Raw genomic sequence first — 21,228 nt, 5'->3', positions numbered from 1 at the left:
TGGTTCTTTCTCCAGGTTTCTTTAGCTATGTGGGGTCTTTTGTGGTCCATATAAATTTTAAGATTAATTTTAAATACTAATGCCATTTGTATTTTAATAGGGATTGTATCTAATTTGTATATTGCTTTAGGTAGTAAGGACATTTTAACAATATTAGTATTTCCAATCTATGTGCATGGTATATCCTTCCATTTATTTTTACCCTTTCAGTTTCTTTCTTCAGTGTCTTATAGTTTTGAGTATAGTTCTTTCACTTTGGTTAAATTTATTCCTAGGTATTATATGTTTTTCGATGCAATTGAAAATTCGATTGTATTCTTAATTTCTTCTTCTGATCATTCATTACTTGTATAGAATAATTGGTCCTTTAAAGAAATAGAAATCAAAGTGCTGAGAGACTGGAAGGAAGCAAGAGAGGAGTTCTTTTTAGCTAGTTTGATCAGGAAAGTCTTTGTGTTGGCTATCAGAGCTGGGAACTGAGAGGTGGACAGAATCTGGGTGAATGGAAACTAGGGTGTGATACCTCAGTAGAGGGAGGGAAAAGCCTGAGCAACAGCAAATGTCAGGAAAGCCTAGGTCCATCTAAGTCAGAACAGCAGCTCAGGGTGCCTGAAGAGAGAGGGTATGAAGGAATGTTGTACAAAATAAAGATGAATAGTTTAGCTTTGAATGGCAAGCCAAGGACTGTAGACTTTTTCTCTATGCTAGGGTTCTCAGCCTGGAAATGTGTTTCAGTACCACCGAGAGTTTTTCAAATGGACTACTCCAAGATAGTAGGAAACAATTGAAAAATTTTGATCAAAGAAGCACTGATCCATGTTGTAGTTCAGAAATTAGCCAGGAAGGGTACATAGACTGAATTAGATATGGAAGAGACTGGTGACAAAGACAATAGAAGGTTAGACCACGTGTCCGGGAAGCGTAGGGTGGGGGTGCAATGAAGGCCTTAACTAAGCTTGTGCTCATAAAACTGAAGAAGAGCTTATTGGGACATTAAATAATGAGTTGAGCTAGAGTATAGTCAGGGCAGCTTGATTCTAGGCTACCACAAACAGGTGTTAAGCTGAGTTGCTGACCACAAAGGTAAGTTAGTGTCTGTGCCCCTGAGGACACCACTTCCTGTGGACAATCTTTTTCTCTGCCTGTGGTTGCCTAGCATGTTCAGTAGGCTTACAAACTGCTACTACATCCTCACCCAGAAATTTGGACATAAATTATAGCAACATAATTCATTTATTTTTAAGATCTAAGTCCCTTGAAAAAATTAAAATGCAGTCTGCTAAAATCTTGTCTGTGAGGGCATCAGGCCCGAAACACAGATTGGGCGCTGTCTGCCGTATTATATAGGGCAAGCTATTTTTAAAGCTTGTGATTGTTACCGTAACTAGGAAACAGACAGGAAATGAATGATTTTGTGAAAGATATAGATAGTAGTTAGATGGTGTATTTGCATTTGTAGGAAGAATAGTGCCACGCTGGTATTGGCCACCCACAATGTCAGGGCCACTCTGGCACTTAGCCAAGCCATAGACATCTGCTGGTCTTACTTGTGGACCATTTCATTTATGTCAGCAAAAATGCTTGTCCCTTTTCCCTCCCAAGTAGCTTGCTCTTTGGGGCCCATAAATAAATGCACACACACACACAAAACTGTCAGAGATACAGTCCCTTTGTTCATATTGCTTCATATGCATTTACTGCTGTAACACCCGTTTGTTGTCTTCTGGTTGATGCTTCATAATTGCATATATTGCTCATTCATTTCTACTCTCAGTTTGTGGCAGGTATTGAGCATCTCAGAGATTTCACCTTTCCTTCCCTCCGAAAGTCCTCAACTAAAACTGTCAGTGATGTCTTTTAGGGAGTATGTGTTTAAATGTTGGTTTGGGGTTCCTTCAAAAAATAGCACCTTTCTGAGATAGTCGTTCAACTCTGAGCAGTAAGTGAGGCCTACAGGTGACAAAGGAGACAGATACATAAACCCGATAGCATCAGCCTTTCTTCTTTTGAGAGATTCTTTGGGAATTAGGAATTCTTTATACACACACACATCTCAGTCACTTACCATTTTATTAGAGATTATAAGAAATTGCTCTTCCAAGTTCCCACCTGACTGGGAGGCTAAACAGAAAATGCATGTGTAGTAAAGGTGTTCCATGTTTATTTACATTTTTAATAAAGCGTTACATTTCTATCATACTTTTGATATGACAGTAGTAGTGCAGCACATGAGAAAAGGCCTGAAAAGGGTATACATCAAACTCAATAGTGTTGACCTAAGACTTTGTAAAGGGAGGAGATTGCACTTTTACTTCTGAATTTGAGTTTTTGAATTTAAATGGATAAAAATAAAACCAATAAGAATCATGCATGGAAAATTCAGAGAGGGGTAAAGAAAAAATAATTTATCTGTAATCTCACTACCCCATAAATAAACATATTTTGACACATTTTCTGAGAGTGGATTGTAGGTAGATGGCCAAGTAAATGGGTAGTTGAATGTGGGGTGGATCAGGGAGTAGGTAAAACAAAATTATATTGTGTTATATGTCATTTTGTATCTTGATTTACATAATATAACATCACGAGTATTTTTCTCAGATCAGAAAATCTTTGATAACATGAGTTATATTTAACAACTACTTAAGATAACTGTATTAGATGTACCCTTATTTAACTATATACTCTCCTATTAAGTACATCGGGCACTTAAATTTGTTCGCATCCTCACATATGCTTCAGGTGAGTGCTCTTGTGTCTAAATCTTTGACTATACCTCTGATTATTTTCTTCAGAGAAATTTTTAGAACTTGGGTTATCCAGTTTTTTCCTTCCTCTCCTGGTTGTTTAATTTGCCTCAAGATGGTAAAAATGCTTTAAAAGAAAATGTTATAGTTTTATTATCATGGTTTAAAATGTTACATTGTTATAAAGCATTTTATTTTATCAAGAAATAATAACAATAGATATAATATGTTGAGTACCTCAGGTACTGTGCTATTTTATATATGTTATTTTAGTTAATCCTCCCAAACAACTTTAATTCCACTTTACAAATGAAAAATTTAACTTTATAGAAGCTAAGCAGCTTGCTAATAAGTGATAGAGCTGAGTTTTGGGCCTACAGCACTTCCTCATTCCTCATTATATGCCAAAGTTGCTAGGCACTTAGGATACAAATTAAATAAGACACATTCCCAGCCTCTAAACTCAACTGGCTAGTATAGTGTGTTGGTCTCCTGAGGCTGCCATAACAAACAACTGCAGGCGGGTGGCTTAAAAAACAAGTGTATTTTCTCACAACTCTGGATGCTAGAAGTCCAAAATCAAGGTGCTGGCCAATTGGATTTCTGGTGCGTGCTCTCCTTGCTTGCAGAGCACTACGTTCTTACTGTGTCCTTTCATGGCCTTTCTGCTGTGCTCACATGGAGAGAGAGCTTTCTTGGGTCTCCTCTTATAAAGACACTAGTCCTGCTGGGTCAGGGCTCCAACTGTATGACCTTATGGAACTATACTTACATGGAGGCATCATCTCCACACACAGTCACACTCAGGGTTAAGGGGAGACAGACGTTCAGTCCAGAATTAACAGTCTCCTATACTACAGGCTTGTGTTTGTGGTAGGCTCAGGGGTATGATATCAGTGGTAGTGTCTCAGAGTCTGACTCCTACATGTATATGTGGTCTCTTACTAGGAGTGAAGTCATCGCTTGAACTTTGAAGACAAAAGCAGTATATTAGAAAATACCCATCTCATCTATGTTATATTTGAATTCCCAAAATTTATAGTTAGCCTAGATTATTTTCTAGAGCAAAAGATCTTGTTTCTCGCAGCCTAGGTAGATTAGTCCAATATTTTGGTCACAGCATGCCATGAGTTGAATTTAGGCTCCTGTTACATTAAGTTCCCAGGTAGTAAATTGCCAGGCAAGGATGGCATGATTATCACCTGTTTCAGGAAATGAACATATAGCTGAAGGCGTTCACACCTGTGAGCAGGCAGGCCCCACTGTGCTTTCTGATGTAATCATCAAACATAATCTGAAAAAACAAGCATTGTTTTCTACCTGTCCCAGGATGAAATTGAATTCAGCAAACATTTTTTTAATAAAAAACGTAATTCCTCTTGGAGTCTAGATGAGGAAATAGATTTATAAGCAGACAATTTTAGTGGTAAAATCATAAATTTAGAGGGACTGAAAGGGTTTTTGAGCTCAGAAAAAAGGTAATTTTCCTCCATTAAGGAAATAAAGGATCTGGTTGTAAGACTATACTGGAAGAAATATCTAATAAAATTTTGACAGAGGCTGTGAGTGTAAAGATAGATAATTACTTAATAACAGTCTTTTCTCTGTTGCTTTATTCATTTCTGAATCATCCTTGGCTAGTCTTAGAAAATTGTGTTAGTAGACAGTTAAGGAACCTAGAGACGTGAATGTAAGTTCCCAAACAGCCGGCCATTCTTTCCTACAAGAAAACTATTAAGTGTAGTCAAAAAAAAGGGAAAACTTATCTGGAGAAGGGCCAAGGGGAAAATAAGAGTTGCTGGCCAGATTTCAGAGTTTTTGTTTTCTGGTGCCATGGAGAAAATTGGGCTTAGTCTGGTAAGAAAGCATTTGCCCTCTTCCTTTTAAATGACCACTCCTCACTTTAAAACCCTGTAATGCATTAGACACCCTATCCGAGTAATGGCTACAGCCCCAGAACAATTTTTATGGAATAATCGTCCCCTCCCCCAAGCAAACAAAGATCTGAGTCACCCAAGTCTCCCTCTCCAAATAAAGGGCCTTGCAGTGCCTTCATATTGGTTGCCATAAGAGGAAAGTTTCCTGTGTCTGGCACAGGGATGTCCCACGTCACCTCTCACACATATGAGCTTCGCCTGCTTCCAAAAGAAACAATAGCTCTACCCAGTGTATTCCAGGTGAAAGTACTACATAGAACTCAGCATCTTATGACTGGCTGTTCCTGAATAGCTATTCATAGGAGAAAACAGATTGATTTCCACGGGGGAATAGTTAAGGTAATGAGGTAAATAATTGCCTCCTCATTGGGGCTTTTACCAGCCAGAAGAACACGTAACCACAGCTCCCCATTGTCTGCTGTTTCTGCTGCCATTAGGTGGTTTGCTTGGCTACTTACTGCCTAAGAAGTCAGAGTTCTTACTCAGGAGCTGTGCTGAGCTCATCCCTATGGGATAGGAACTATAGATATTATGTATGCTGCTGGAGGAGAGACGGTTCAGTGCGCTGGTGCTCATTAACCTCTGCTGGTATTTGGGGCCTGTGAGTCATCTGTTATTCTATAATAGAAGGCTTTGGCTGTTAGCCATTTGAATTTTTTTTCAATCCTTTTTGTGGTATCAGTCTGTATTTTTTCCATTCTTCAGGCACATAGAATCATTTAAAGACAAAATCAAATGGGTAGGTACCGAAATTATAAATATAAAAGTATGTCTAGACCCCTCCAGTATGTTTTGTGGTTAAAATTAAAAGATTGCTGGTGACTACTCTTTTTCTTAGCTATGAGCCATGAAGGGTTTTGTTTTTGTTTTTGTTTTTTTAAATCTCATCTTCCCCCTCTTCATTTCCCTTATTTAAAAAAAATAACTGGTAGACCTCAACCTAATATACCCCTATTCATCTGGAAACCACTGAAAAAAATTTGTTTATTGTAATAACGATGACTCAGAGAAACCTGGGAGTCAGTGCCAATTTGGGTCATAATGGGCTTCTGTCTCTATAAGTGCTGCGTTGACTTGCCTTAACTTCTGATCTACATGTTGTCATTAGTAAGAAATAAGTACGTTTTTAGTATTTTACTTAATTTCTGATTTGCCATAAGTATTGAGATTTTTTACTTTCTGGATTCTTCCATTGTGTCAGCAGAACAGCAACTGATAGTTTCCTCTCACACTGACATTTAGGTAAATGGCTGTCTGCTGGACCCTGTGCCTCCTGTCCTGGTGAGGAAGGGGTGCCAATCACTGCCCAGCAACATGATGGAGACCTCCATTGATGAAGGGTTGGAGGCAGAAGGAGAGGCTGAGGAAGACCCCAGTCAAGCCTTTGATGCATTCCAGTCCACACGCAGTGGGCAAAGACGGCACACTTTGTCAGAAGTGACCAATCAGCTGGTCATGATGCCTGGTTCAGGTACGATATCCAGTAAGCTCCAGGTTAAGTCTTCACAGCAGCAACTCATACTCCAGTCTCCAAGAAATAGTAATGATACCAGCCAGTTCCTAGAATGTAGTCTATGTCTTTTTCCTCATGGCCCACACTGAGCTGAGGGATTAGGTTGCTCAGCAGCTGCAAAGATTTAAATGAAACATCTCCGAGTTGGTTTCCATAACTCCCAGAATTCATCTGAGTGTTGTGTGATTCATCAAGGACCCTGTCTTTTTTGGAGTAGCAAGGATCTGATGGGTACAGGTTCTGGAGTGTTCCCCACTAAATTGCGAAGCTGATTAAATTGACATGTTAAAAGGTTCTGAAAAGATATTTTTGTTGGAGATTAAGGATGTTGTAGCTGTGAGAACTCAAGGTGTCTACACTTTGTATCTCATGTTCAAAGAAGATGTCATTTGCTGTTGGTCATATCTATTTTGTTTTCTCTTAAAGGGAAAATTTTCTCCATGAGTGACAACCCCTCCCTTGACAGTGTGGACTCTGAGTATGATATGGGGTCTGTTCAGAGGGACCTGAACTTTCTGGAGGACAACCCTTCCCTTAAGGACATCATGTTAGCCAACCAGCCCTCACCTCGCATGACATCTCCCTTCATAAGCCTGAGACCTGCCAACCCAGCCATGCAGGCGCTGAGTTCCCAGAAACGAGAGGCCCACAACAGGTCGCCAGTGAGCTTCAGAGAGGGCCGCAGGGCATCAGATACCTCCCTCACCCAAGGTGACTGCTGTTAAAACCCTTATCCGGTAGGACTCAGGAGGGGCGGGGGTGGGGGGTTGCCATGTTGGTATCATACTTGTGGTCACCGAAAGGCCTGTGTCTTATTAAAACTAACTGGCCACTGTACTTTCTTCTAGGAATTGTAGCTTTTAGACAGCATCTTCAGAATCTGGCTAGAACCAAAGGAATCCTAGAGTTGAACAAAGTGCAGTTGCTGTATGAACAAATGGGGCCAGAGGCAGACCCTAACTTGGCATCAGCTGCTCCTCAGCTCCAAGACCTTGCTAGTAGTTGCCCTCAGGTGAGTGCTCTGGGCCCTTCCCACGGTGGCCCTGTGAATGTGAGACTTGAGCTTGTCCTGAACTTGTGTCATTTCATTTAGAGGGTTTATTGCAGTCCTGGAGCAAACAGGTTCTTTTGGAAAGCTTTCCTTGTTGCTGCCACCTACTGCTGAAAGGTCAGACCTGCCCACACTGGCCCCAGGTGATCAGCGCCATGTGGAGGCCTAGACATGCTCGCGCTATGTCTCCTTCATGGAGGAGATTTTCTATGAATTACTCTTACAGTCTCCTTTGAACTTCCCTCCATGCAAGCACACAAAAATTACTAGTAAACTTAACCCAAATGAGAAGCTTGTCGCCACTACTTTTGATGGATTATTTGTGCTAAAGATATAAAAAAATTTTATCAATAAATTTTATTTTGAGCTTATTTTTAGTGCATCAGGGATATCATAGCATTCAAGGCCCACATTAAGCTTCCGGGTGACAGAACCTTTGCTTTAGCAGTGGCTCGGTAATCGTTTACTGCAGATAATACATGTATAGATTTTCTGCAAAATGATTAACCCTCAGCCTACTAGTTACGTAAAAAGCTTTGAGTGTTATGTCCTGCAGAGTTGGAGTTCCTCTTGGACATTTGCCAAGGTACTTAAACTAAGAACTGAAACTTTCTCCCACATGGAGAATTGAAAATGTCTTCACCCCCTTGGTCCTCAGGAGGAAGTTTCGCAGCAGCAGAAAAGCGTCCCTGCGCTCCCCAGCAGTGTGCATCCTCAGCTGTCCCAGCGGCAAAGCCTGGAAGCCCAGTACCTGCAGCACAGGCTCCAGGTGGGACCCTGCCCGCCGTGGCTCCAGCTCACTCTGCTTGTCCAGAATCCGCCTTTCTACACAGCAGAAACCTCTTTTGCTTGGTTTGGAAAGTCACTCATTTGTTTAGGGTAGCCGCTTGAGTCCTTATAGGCAGGTAGAATTGACTGTTTACTTCTAATTTCTGAAAACATGTTTGGCCTTAGCGTTCTGCTCTGTGTTGGCAGTGGAAGAGGATTTGTCATCAGGTCCCAGGAAAGGATAACACCACTGAATGGCAGGAAGAGTAAACCTGCCTCCTTTGCTTCTAATGTTATGCCTCACAATGAATAATAAATGAAATCGAAATCTCTAGTCCGCAAGATTTTAATATCAGCGTCTCTCTACATTGCTGCCTGAAAATCTTTTAAAAATTGATTTGACATAGAGCCCATAAAGAATGGATTATTTGTTGATGCAGCCTTCATTATCAAGATTTAACACTTTTCTCATTGTTTGCAGTCCCCATGAACCTCACAGCCTTAGGGGACTTTTAGAAATGGAAAACTGAAGTGGACTAGAGCTGAGGCAGCCCTGGCCTGCTAACCGCATGCTTTTGGGCCCCAAGGCTCTTCCAGGGTCTCAGTGAGCAAGTGTCAGGTACTTCACCCTGCAGGGATTCTGGAGGACACTCGGCTTTATCCTCCAGGCAGAGAGACAGTCTGATGACTGCATCCTTGATGACAACACAACGTCATATTTATATTGTTTTTCTGTTCTTCTAGAAGCCCAGCCTTCTGTCGAAAGCCCAGAACACCTGTCCGCTCTATTGTAAAGAACCACCGCGGAGCCTTGAACAGCAGCTGCAGGAACACAGGTGAGAGCGGGTCTTTGGCCAAAGAAGTTACTTTCTTCTGTGGAAGACTTAAGAATGCTGAGTCCCTTCCTCCTGGTGTTTGCCTCTGCTAGGAAAAGAGGTTTTTGAGGGATGAACCAGTCTTCAAGACGTGATCACTAATGCAGATATTCCATGTCCATGGAACATGGACCTGTCAGGGAACAGCAGCCCTAAATGTACTTTGTTTGCCTTTAGTTATTGCATTTCCCCTTTGAGTTATGAGTAGACCTAAGCTTTTGGAATCCGTGACCTAATGCAGTTGAAGTGGGTTATACTGCAGGAAAGGCCTCCATCCTCCCTTGCAATAATCCATGTCCTCAGGCCTCTCTAGAAGCAGTGTGGCCGAGGTAGAATTATCCGGATCCATCAACCTACAGACACCTGGAGAGGCCAAGGTGTTACCCAACCCCGCTTCAAAACACTACAGATAGTAAATCAGCCTCTAGCTTCACAGGGAGAAAAACTTAAGAGTCTTAGAGAAAATGAGTTATTTGTTCACTTTAGCGCTGACAGATCAGTCAGAACTGGGGGACGAAAAAATATGATTAGGTCTAAGAAAGCAGGTACAATTTATTCCTACCCCACTTTTTTTTCTGCCATGGAAAGAGAGAAGTAAGAGGACCGAAGCTAATGACTGATACTGGATTTACATTAAAATTGCCATCGCTGAAGAAGATTTAAAATTCTTTCTTTTGGTTTTGCCAATTTAGACTCCAACAGAAGCGACTCTTCCTCCAGAAACAGTCTCAGCTGCAGGCATATTTTAATCAGATGCAGATAGCAGAGAGCTCGTACCCACAGCCGAGTCAGCAGCTGCCCCTTTCCCACCAGGAGACACCGCCGCCATCACAGCAGCCAACGCCATTCAGCCTGACTCAGCCCCTGAGCCCCGTCCTGGAGCCTGCTTCCGAGCAAATGCAATACAGCCCCTTCCTCAGCCAGTACCAGGAGATGCAGCTGCAGCCCCTGCCCTCCTCGCCAGGCCCCCAGGCACACCTACAGCAGCAGCAGCCGCCGCCGCCGCCACCACCACCACCACCACCACAGCAGTCGGGAGCTGCCCCAGCATCTTTACAGTTCTCCTATCAGACTTGTGAGCTGCCAGGCACTGCCTCCCCTGAGCCAGACTATCCCGCTCCCTGTCAGTATCCCATGGACGGAGCCCAGCAGAGCGGCATAGCAGCACCGGACTGCCCCAGCAGCTCGAGCCTGCAGGAGGCCTCCTCCAGCTACGACCCTCTAGCCCTCTCTGAGTTCCCTGGACTTTTCGATTGTGAAATGCTGGAGGCTGTGGACCCACAGCACAGTGGCTATGTCCTGGTGAATTAACTTCAGCACAGGAAATGAGGGTGGTCAAGTGAAGAAAGAGTGTGTATTTCTATTTTTATTCCAACCTTTTACATTTAAAGCTTATTTTCCTGCCCTCTCCCTAAGGGGGAAAAATCAGGTTGCCCAGCTGGAATCAGAGGGCCTGGCCAGGTGGATGTTGCTTCTTCCTGGCTCTGTCTCACCACAGTTTTCTGTGGCAAGTGCTGGAACGTAGTTGTAGGCTGAAGCCCATGTCCTTAGGTCAAGTGGAGCAAGCTCTCATGGCAGACACCAACAAATGTTTTTATCAGAAGGCATCCGGACCTAGGCTTTATGCAGAACCACACCAGTTCATTATCGGGGAAACCTTAGTGAAGGCAGGAAAAGTGCATGCCGTCACATGTGAGGAAAAGAAAATGGTAATGTTTGCTACTGAAGCCAAGCGACATGTTGCTTAGTGGCAAATCAAGAACACATAAGGAAATTTGATGCGCAGGAAATAAAGATGTACTTTGTCGTTGAAGCATAAGTTCTGAGCTGCTGATGCAAGTTGTCCCCAAGACCATCGCCAAGCAGTGGAGCATGAGCTTTGTTTCGGGGGCCACTAAATAACATCTGGTACTGACCCCCGAGACTATCCGTCATCTCCATCGGGGAGCAGGCAACACGCCTCTTCAGAAGGTGCCCGGGGTTACCTGGGTTAGAGAGTCATAGTATACTCAGGGCTCCAAAGATGTTGCCTGTAGAACCGACGGGACACCCGCCATAGTGGAGACTGGGGACAAGAAACTCAAGATACCATCAAGAGCACCAGCTCCGGGCCAGGGGAAGGCAGGCTCTTCCTGCACAGTCTACTGTGGAGACTTCTGGTTCGGGGCATTCGGTCTTTAGAGGACCTAGCGCCTCTTTTAAAATGTAATAACTACTTTGACTTTACCCTATATGTTGCTAGTAGTTTATTGAGCTTTGTACGTTTGGACACTTTCATATAGGACTTAGAAATTTTAAGAACAAGAAAAATGAACTTTTATCTCCCATGTGAAGTGGTAGTGCTGTGCCTTTTTTCCCCCCAGATCATGCTTTAATTATTTCTTTTCTGTAGAAACCACAACAGTTTTCCATTTATGTCAATGCTAAATCCAAAGTCACTTCAGAGTTTGTTTTCCACCATGTGGGAATCGCATTCTTAATTTCCTTAAAGTTTTGACTTGTAATGAAATGTTCAAGTATTACAGCAATATTCAAAAACCACAGATGTATTAACCATTTAAGCAGATCATCTGCCAAACACGTTACTAGTAAGGCTTAACCTTATCCCTTACAGTTCTTTCATCAGAGTAAAAAATAGATGCTACAGATAGCTAACTATTCCTAGAAGTAATGCCTAATTTGTCATTTGGACAGTAACATCCAAGTGTTACAAATTCAGTATTAATTACGGAGACTGTCATTTCTGTCCTTTAGAGTGGCTCGTCCTATCAGCAGATGAATGCGTTAAGCACAAAGCATCTTCCTTAAAGCACAAAGAAGAGAGATACTACATTGATGCTGCATCTAGAAACACCTTTAAGTTGCCTTTCCTCTTTGTAGTAAGTGTCCAGGCCGGTGAGGAGAAGCATGGAAGGTCTGAGGAGGTCTGTTCTTCCCCCAGCCCAGCCCCTACCAGCGTTGGTAACGAGCAGTCCGTGTTGCTGGCACCACTCGGTGCCAGAGCTTCTCGCAGAGGCACCCTGTGTGGGGCTGGACTCTGGGCGTTTGTTAGCAAGAGAGGGCGGCGTGGGGGACTGTCATGTCTGTGAGTTAACACACAGTGAAAATCCAGGGAGAATGAATTATGTTCCTTCTATGGATTGTTTATTTCTCCTCGTGCTTAAGACTGATGATTTCATGAAATAGATGACATCATTTAATTTAAGAGATCCTTTCATTAAGATCTTTGCAAAATAAGCCAGTTATAAAACAGGGCTTGATTTGTTTAGACTGAAGGATGTTTTCCCAAAATATCCTAAGTGCTGTAATATTTATGAAATTAAAATGCCTTCCAGATTGAAAATAGAGGCCACTCATTTCAGAGTCACAGGAATGGCACAGTTACAGTTTGGCATAAACACCTGCCGCCAACGAGGCCATGGGCCACTGAGCCCAGGAAACTTAGGAGCGATGGCAAGATGATTAGGCCAAGAGTTGAGGGCCAGCGTCGGGGGGAGCCTGTTGGAAGTTAAAGGACCCAGAGCTAGATGTCAGGAAGCACCCAGCGGTGGCCAGGGCTGTTAGGGGCTGACAGACCAGCGGCACGGGCATTCACCTGGTAAATAGCGTGACTTGTCCTGCAGGAACTGTGTTGTAAGCTCCTATTTGTTTTTCTCCTTTATTTCAAGCAGAAATCAATAAATTCCACAACCATCTGTCTTACTGGAATGTAAGCTGGTGAGAAGAGACTGGTTCTATTGGTCAGTCAGGTGTTTTCACAGCCCTATCTGGTCATCTCCGTTGCTCTGTCCCCTAACTAGTGACCTATATAAGCTTCCAAGCGGTTTTCTCTTCACAAACACTAACACTAAGAAGGCTTAATACCACTTTTCATGAGAGGCTACTTTGAAATAATGACTTTCCGGTCTATTTCACATTAGCAGTGTGTACACTACTGTATAATAATCATTAGCTTTATTATCTTGTAAACCAGGCTCCTCTGAAGAGACTTTGGTGAGACGAACATGAGGTAAAAATTTCATTCGGCAAAAAGTGCAATATGTGTGGTACTTCTTTATTTTTTATGTTCTTTTTTTAATCCAGGGGTATTACTCTCTGCTCTGGGAAAAATGCACTAGTTCTGCAATTTCCAGTTGGGCAAGTGTGTCTCTAGCGTTTACGTGCAACTGATATGCTGGTCCCTGTAAGGCAAATAGAGTGTATTAACAACATGAAGAGGGTGAACTACCGGTGAGCTACACTGGCCGCCCCTCGCCGCCCCTGCCCCTCCCAGGCCTGCGCTGCGCTCTTGCCACCTTGAGAACAGGGAAGGGGCTGAAGGTTCTCTACACCAACCACCCTCCAGTGTCACTTAATAGGAAACATCTGGAGCCCACCGAGGAGGACCAGCAGATGGGACTAAAGGACTCTTACTCCTGATAAGAACACAGGCCCTTCTTCCCTTTCTGTAGCAGACTGACTCCTAGGACAGAGAAAGGCAGAGTCCGATGCTTCCTCAGAAATAAAAAGGACTCCTGAGTGTTCACGCTGTGACCTCAGTCAGATAGGTGGGACTGGCAGGCGGCCGGGGTCGGGACTAATGTCGGCCCGCACCTCAGAAGTCAGGATAATGGGGGGCCTCGGTGCCCTTACGGGCAGGGAGGACCAGTTTGTGGGAATGCCGCCCTGTAGCCAACTAAAGACCTCTGCAGAAGGGACTTACTTATCCTGGCACTGGCCTCTCCCTCTCTCCCCCCACACTGTCGTCTGTACCTAAAAGTGGGGAGTGATTGATGGAGTGGCCATCCAGAAAGCAGAGAAAAGTGAAAAGCAGCAGCTTCCTGTTATGTTTTGTCAAGGGTCCCAGGTATATGGCCATTGGAGCAGCCCCCGGTTAGGTGCAGGCGGTTCAGACATGCAGAATAATGAGACGAGTGGCTTCCTTTGTGGAGGCCTCCCATCTCTGTGCAGCCCCAGGTCCTTAATTAACTGGGCTCAAGTAATCAAAGTTATACTTAAGCTCCCTATTGCTTAAAGGAAATTCATACTCCAGGTGACTTTTCACATTCCTCCTCCTTCAGAGATAATACATAGTGTCACTTGACATGGGTCTCAGTAAACAGCTGTGGGATCCCTGTGCCAGGGCTGACCTTGGATGTGTCTGTACCCCTAAACTGGGCTGCCTCTACTGCCTCCTTGGAAGCCACCCGAGCCGCTCGGTCTCTTTGTGCCTAGACATCAAAGGTAAAAACTGGAGAACAGGTAGTAAGTTGGAGTCATTGTATAGGCAGGGATCTTGATCATTTTGTTGCTGCTGGACATTTTTACAGAGCTTATCTTCAAAGCGATGTGTGGAAGAGCAGTATCATCTGCCTCTGTTTCTAAGCTGGACCAAAAGAATTTTTTTTTTTAATTCCTATATCCCTTCTGGCAGATCAGTAGTATGGTCCTCCCTAGCCTGTGGCCCCCGAGAGGTGACTAATTACAGAGCTCTCTGTGTCTCAGCCTGCAGCCCTGGGAAGGCAGCGAGATGAGCCAGGGGCAGACCTTCCAAAGGCGCCTTTGGGCGCGCCCCGGAGTCTCTGGTCTCAGTGCCCCTCACATACTTGTTTTATCATTCTTTCCCAGTTAAGGTAGCCACACTGATTCCAGAAGATTTGCAACTACCCTAGTTGCATCACCATCTTATGTCCACATCTCATGGGCAGATTTCAACACATTTGGCATAACTGAGCACATACGATCACATATATTGAGAAATAGGCAGCGGCACTGCCTGTAGATTTAGCCAGTGATCATTCTGATGGTTCCTGCCCAAATATTCAGCTTGCCCGTCCAAAAGGAGCAATGGCTTATGTTTGTGCATTAATTTACCAAGCATTTTCACAATAATCTCTTCTAATGCTCACAATTCTCTGAAATTAGTTGGGCAGATACAGTCCTCATTTTTTACAGCTGAGGAAACCAAAGCTCTCAGAAGTTGGCGTGACTTGTCTGAGGGCACAGCTTGTGAGTGGAGAAGCCAGGACTAGCTCTTGAGTTTTCTGGCTCCTCACTCACCCTTTACCCAACCCCTTCCTCTCCCCATCAATAGCAGTTGACTCTTTTCAGGAGCAAACAGCTGTATATACAAACTCCTCATCTTAGTTGAGCACTGAGTGTGACATTATCCCTTCAACCTTATTCTCTATTTGACAGCTGCTTGGCTTTGAGGAAGAGGCACCCTCCAGGTGACAAGTATAAATTGTTCAGGTGGCCCTCCATGAACAAGGCTAAGGGAGACACAGCCCCCAGAGAGTGCCATCCATCCAATTAACCACAGAAGTTTGGGTTCACATTAAAGATGTCTGGTTTTTCCAAGTTACACAATATAGCAATTTCTTACAGAAGTATATGCCAGGGAGCCAGTTTGCATGGCTTTGGTCCACCACTGCAGGCTAACAGACTCAACCCTCAGAAAGGGGGCTAACTCAGAGAGGAACCAAAAACAGCCTGGTCCTGAGGAGGGGCATATGTTTTACATTTAAGGCCCATCAAGTAAAAGTGCTGATTGGAGACATTTAGGGTTAAAAAAAATCATAACATATTTCGACCACTTTGTCTTTCAGAGGCAGAGTGGGTAGGTAAGGGGGGAGCTTTAAAAATAGAAATAAGGAATAGCATCCTGGAAAAATATGACCCCAGATTGGAATAATGTTACATTAGCAAATACAGATAACTGGGGACTTGCCGCTGGCTGTGTGATGCCTATCTGCTCAAATTTGCTCAGTCAAGGAAATTCAAGCGGTGATATCTTCCCAGTACTGATGATAAAAGAAATCTGCCTCCACCAAAATCTCCAAAGGGAAAAGCAGCAGAGAGAAAGGAGGTTTGCTTCCCTTTTGGGGCTGTGATTTAAGAAATAAAAGTGATACAAAGATATTTGCACTTTGTAGAAAGGGCAATATTATTTGCTTATTTCTAAAGGGAGAAGGGTGGTCTCTGCTGGATGTTTGGTCTGTGAAAGAATAACTTTTGATAAAGTTAATCTAATTGGAGTTATTTTTTCTGTGTGCTTTTTTTTTAATTACTAAGGAAAAATGGTGAGTTCAATAGCTTTTGGTATTTCGAATGCAAATCATAATAGCTTCAATGTGAAAAAATCAAAATGTAACTGTCACTCAATGTTAGAAAATTGCCTAAAATGCAGTTTAATAAATGATCTTTGTATCAAACGGTAATTTAAATGGGGTAATTTTCTGCAAGAAAAATATACTGTTTTTACGTTTCCAACCCTCTTGAATTAAAATAAAAACAACTTGTTTTCTAAGAGCCTGGGTGATATGAATGTCAGGCGAGTGAGATAGGACCTTTACCTCATCGGGCCTTGGGTGGAATTTTTAATAGTATGGAAGGTGGCTGTGTTCCCTGAGTTCTGGTGCTCATTTCAGGCTGCAGAAAAGGACAGTGGATAATATGTTCTCATTGACGTCAGCAGGGTAAATAATACCTTGCTCTGAAATCACCCGAGTACACGTTAGCTGCTGCAGAACGCTGACGGAAGCGCTGCTAACCGCAGCCTGCACATGGACAGGGCCTGGTGCTCCTGAATTTTCAGAGGTAGCCTGGCAAGAGCCTCGCAGCAGGAGGAGGGGAGTCAGAAGTGTTGGGCTCCCCCCCACCCGCCCACCCACCCAGGACAAGCTGCAGGGCAAGGGCTGGGAGGGGGGAAGGGGTGCAGCAAGACACTGCCCCTTAATTCACAATGGCACATCTTCAGAGAGCTCTGCAAAAGGGCTCAGTGTGCACACGTGTGCGGGCGCACACAACACATTCTCACACACACACACACACACACACACACTCACACAACCACTTCACAGGCACCAGCTCCGTGCCGTCACATACGGGAAGGATCCATTTGCCAAGGCATTTGAGGCGGCTCATACGTTCAGGACTTGTTTCAGTGCCAGACCCTGAGTGAAAGGGCAGTATTGAATCCTACTTTCTGGCAGCAAATTCAACCGAGATTTGGTTTCACTCAAACCATTCCAATTGAGCCCATGCTATAGAACTGAGACAGTTCCCAAACGCATCCTCTGCTGGCTGCAGGGGTGCAGTGGAAGGAGTAGGGGAGACAGCTAAGGGCAGGAAAAGAGCCAGAGCCCTCTCCTTCAACTTGTCCTGCCGGCCTAGCACCGTTTACAGGCACTTGGTCCTGCCCCAAAATGGCCGTTACCCCAATTTGGCTACCCACGAATTCAATAACAATAACACTGAGTTTTAAATATGCTTTTTTTTTCTTTTTTTAAGGAAAGCACTTGATTTTAGTAACAATGTTTTGCAAACTTTCCCCTTTCCCATCAAATTTCTCCATCATATCTGTGTTGCCAAAAACAACCCCAATGCCCAGGGTACAGGCAAAAATAACAGACCTGCCAGCAGAGGCTGGCCAGAATTTCAGCAGCCAGTCAGGTCCCTGACCTTCTGTTCTCCAGAACATCCTTCAGTTCTGTGGCCATCGTGAGCCAAAGGCTCAGGTCAGGGTGGAGGAGAGTGGGGCTGGGGAGATCTGAGCCCCAGGCCCAGGCGTGTGCCTGTCCAGGTCAGAGGACTAGAGCCGACAGTGCCCGCATTTCCAAAGGGATGTGCAGTGTGTGCTGTGCCACTCCCCAGAGCCCTCCGCCGCCACCACCACCAGTCAGCGCCCTGCCCAGGCCTGGTGGGAACAGGACCCCCAGGTTCCATTGTTGGCCATCTGGCCTTTTCTACCCCATTTGTTCTTAAATTGAGGTTTCATTGTGTCCCTCTGACACAATGATGAAAGCTTTGGCCCCTCCTCCCAAGAAACATGTGCATAGACACAAACCCTGGACAGATATTTTCAGGGGAGGAGTTGGTTCCTGGACACCCTGAGACCCATCCATAGTCCCCAAGTTAAGGGGTTTCTGACCCCTCACTTAGAAGAGCATCAGTGTCTCCAAGAGCAACCCCTCATGTTTTTTAGGTTCTCGTAGGGCCGCTCCCTGCTGAGAGGGTTCCGATCCCTTCCAAGTAATGACAGCAGGCCCTAGGACACCGTGGCAGGACGTTCTGGGCTTTGCACATTAAATCCTGTGTGTCATGTAGCTACAAAATAAATGTCACCTGAACAGGCTACAACTGCTCTGCCCGTCTCATTGTAGCCCCACCAATGATGTCACTTTACAGAACTGACAGGGTAAGGAGCTCTGGACGGATAGGATATTGTGCATGCATAGCTCACACTTTGCTGTTTCTTGGGAAACAGATGTGGGTCTTAACTGAAGGCATTGGACCCCCACCTCAGACACTAGCCATCACTGGCATACCTGCCCCCACCCTGGTATGAAGCTATGACCACAGATCACTGAAGCCAAACTCAAAAGCCAGATCAGGCAGAGTGGGGAGCTTGCCATGTGCCTCCAGCCAATTAACTCTCTAACTCCTCCTGCTTCGATGTTCCAACCCACCACGCAGCTAAATTCTTCTGGACCTGCAGTTGCAGGTCCCCCTAGGGAGTACTGATACCTCCCTTTGTCTAAGTTTCTAGGGGACTTTCCTAGGCATGAGTGACTCAGAGCTGATCTGAATTTGGCAGCCTGCAGCTTGGACAGAGTGAGTGCAGCACTGAGCCACCAAGCAAGGAACCTGGATGTAAAGGGGGAAGGGGGTGTGTAGGACACGACATCATGGGAAGCGGACTCCCCTGGCAGCTGAGCCTCCAAGAGCTCCTGGGCAGAAACTTCAGAGAATCTGGACCCAGAAATGAGGCATTGGGGATTCAGCCTCTTAAATGGAGAATTGAGTCACTCTCCCCCTGGGGCAGACTTTGAGACTTTCTTACCCAATCTCCTAACTCCTCAAAGAGGAGGGAATAATGAGGCCAGAGATGCTCAAAAGGGGGCTGAACTGAGAACTCTGACCCACAGGAGTTAAGTCCATTACCACACCACAGCCATGGGCACAGCCGAGGGGTGGGACGAACTAACTAAGAGCCCCCGAGGCCTTTTCTAGAAGCATACCATGCAAAGGATCCCGAGTTTGCAGCACTGGCTGACTCTTCAGGCTGGGACCCAGTAGAACTGCCCTTTGGTCACCAGAGAAACCTATGTTTAGCAGGGTTCCTGTGCCAGCAAAGTGAGGGCCAAAAGGCAGGCTGGCAGTTGGAGAGGCCCCAGAGATGAAAGGGCCGGCCAAGGAGGGCATGGCCATGAACAAGACTAGAACTGGGCCTAGCTTCCTCCAGCCTACCCTCTGGAGCAGCCACCCTGGCCAAAAAGTCCCTCCAGGCAGGGTGGTGTCTACCCATTCTCTGCCAGGGACAGCCCAGGAAGCAGCAAAAAAACTTTGACTGAGTCCTCAGCCTCTGGCACCTCTCTCAGCCTTGCCCTAACCTGGGCAAATGATTGCAAAGACTCACTATCCCTACCAGTAACACAAACATAGACTGGCTGACTTAACTACCAGGTTTAATGTGAGGTTCAAATGCAGCCTAGCATAACACTGCCATCTAACAAGAAAGCAACCAAAAGTCTCCCCAGCTCCCCTTGATAGTTTGTCATAGTATCTCACTTCTACCTGTCTTTGCTTTCATTTACTTAACTGCCCCATTGCTGGACACAGATAATGGTCACTTGGTGCCTGTGGAATCTCTTCAACTCATTTAAGAATGGCTATCCTGTTCTGAGCACCAGCTCACAAAAAAACCACAAACTTTGCCCAAGATTTCTTCATTTTTGGTGATGAGTTCTGGGCAGCACCAGCCATGGGTACCACAGACATAAGAGCATCCACGAGAATCCAAGTCCCACTTAAAAGGAGACCCTTTTCATCAGTCTCAAACTGTTAAGCCAAGCTCCTGGGTGCAGGATTTGGATTAGAGAGAGTGGAGGTCTTTCTCTGCAGATACAGCTGCTCCGTCCCCAAGGCCCCTTGGAAAAGGTGCCAAGAAGAGGCTGGAGCCTGAGAACACTGCTCTGGCTGGCCATGACCAGCCCACTGCTGACCTCCCTGGGCTTTGATCTGTTGTCAGTCCTCATATGGATTGGACTCAGGCTTCCTGAAGACTTTCTGGGTTCAAGAGAACTAATCCTCTGGTCCTTAGAATTGCCCTGGAGATCATCGGGTAGCACCCAGGCCCCCCAATCTGCTCTCTCAGGAGAGGCGAAGACAGAACAAGCAGGCGCTCCTCCTCCAGAAAGCTGATTCCAGAAAAAGCTGAGATTCTGAGGTGTAGAATGGCCCCCACCTCAGAACAGCTGGAACTGCTTGGTTCACCAGCAAGTGCTGATTTAGAGCATGGAGGAGAGACAGATGCCAAAAGGCAGGGGCCAGAGATCCTAGAGGCTCCAAAGATTCTCTAAGTTTGAGGAAAATAAGGAAAACTGGGAAAATCAGAAATAGAAAGAGCAAGGGGTCCCAGAGGTGAGATCTCATTGGAGACTCTGGGTACGGGGCCCGCCTCTGGCCAGTGTCTGTGCAGCTCAGATTGTCTAGAGAAGAGGAAGAGGAGGGTGGATTCGGTGCTTTGGAGCCTGCAACCATTATTTGTGGATGCTGCGCTTGATGTCTGTCTCCAAAGCTAGGCTCAGCATGGAGACTGAATGTCCCTCACAGCTGCTCCTTCCTGCAATAACAAGACTGACATCACTGTTGTCAGGGAAATGGTGTTTTCATTAAAATCATGTGACAGCTACTTCGTGATTCAATAAACAAATCCTCTGTTAACCCTCGCCTGACAGGCCCACCAGCAGCTCTGTCATCGGAGAGCAACCTGTGGACTGTCCAGCAGAGCAGTCGTACCTGGCTAGAAAGAGAGACCACCTGTCCACCACCAGGAAGGAGCAGCTGAGTTGACCAAGGGTCGACAAGGGTGTGCCTGGTGGCTACGCCGCTCCCTGGCAGGTCCTGCATGTGGGACACACTCAGCATCCAGAGCACAGATGGCTCTGCAGACACCAAGGGCCAGCCTCCAAGGGACCGAAGAGGCACCCCTTCACCAAAAGGAACTAGCTCCCACCTCTTGGGGCCGTTCTCTCTCAGACCAAGTGGTAGAACTGAGCCCTGGGATGCTGAATGGCTTCCACGGGGCCCTGGAGCCAGCCAAGAACTGAGACAGTTCCCAGGGCTCTGAGTAGCCAGGATTTACTCTGACCTCATTTGGGCGGATGGGCGAGTTTGCTATGAACCATAGACAGTGAGTGAGGGGTTAAGAACAATTTCTGGTTTGCAATTGGATGACTTCCTGGATCACTCACTTGGCTGCTGGCCCCTGACACGCAGGGCTCTGCCTGGCAACAGCCAATTCCCTTTCCATCTTACCCTCAGGTCATTTTCCTTAAGTGAAACAAATGCAGGG

General features: G+C 45.3%; 2 protein-coding genes across 5 annotated transcripts in view; one reads left to right on the top strand and one right to left on the bottom strand.

Moving 5' to 3' along the window:
* Positions 1–16,179, top strand: part of SIK2 (salt inducible kinase 2) — a 104,187-nt gene extending 88,008 nt beyond the window's left edge. The window contains exons 10-15 of one of the 2 annotated variants that reach the window (XM_016165648.2): positions 5,927–6,155; positions 6,624–6,908; positions 7,046–7,209; positions 7,907–8,017; positions 8,761–8,852; positions 9,584–16,179. In XM_016165648.2, coding sequence (XP_016021134.1) covers positions 5,927–6,155; positions 6,624–6,908; positions 7,046–7,209; positions 7,907–8,017; positions 8,761–8,852; positions 9,584–10,202 — 1,500 coding nt within the window. In that variant the 3' untranslated portion in view covers positions 10,203–16,179. Of the gene's footprint in view, positions 1–5,926; positions 6,156–6,623; positions 6,909–7,045; positions 7,210–7,906; positions 8,018–8,760; positions 8,853–9,479 lie in introns of both variants that reach the window. The other variant, XM_036221440.1, reaches the window with a different exon arrangement.
* Positions 12,928–21,228, bottom strand: part of PPP2R1B (protein phosphatase 2 scaffold subunit Abeta) — a 33,602-nt gene continuing 25,301 nt past the window's right edge. The window contains exons 16-17 of one of the 3 annotated variants that reach the window (XM_036221441.1): positions 14,021–14,101; positions 12,958–13,072 (exon numbers count right to left, since the gene is read on the bottom strand). In XM_036221441.1, the coding sequence (XP_036077334.1) occupies positions 12,980–13,072; positions 14,021–14,101 (174 nt within the window). In that variant the 3' untranslated portion in view covers positions 12,958–12,979. Of the gene's footprint in view, positions 13,073–13,696; positions 14,122–21,228 lie in introns of those variants that run through there. The other 2 variants (XM_016165649.2, XM_036221442.1) reach the window with 2 other exon arrangements.

This window comes from Rousettus aegyptiacus, unplaced genomic scaffold (genome assembly GCF_014176215.1).
Source record: "Rousettus aegyptiacus isolate mRouAeg1 unplaced genomic scaffold, mRouAeg1.p scaffold_m13_p_5, whole genome shotgun sequence".
Taxonomy (NCBI): Eukaryota; Metazoa; Chordata; class Mammalia; order Chiroptera; family Pteropodidae; genus Rousettus; species Rousettus aegyptiacus.
This window is presented reverse-complemented; position numbering and strand designations above follow the sequence as displayed.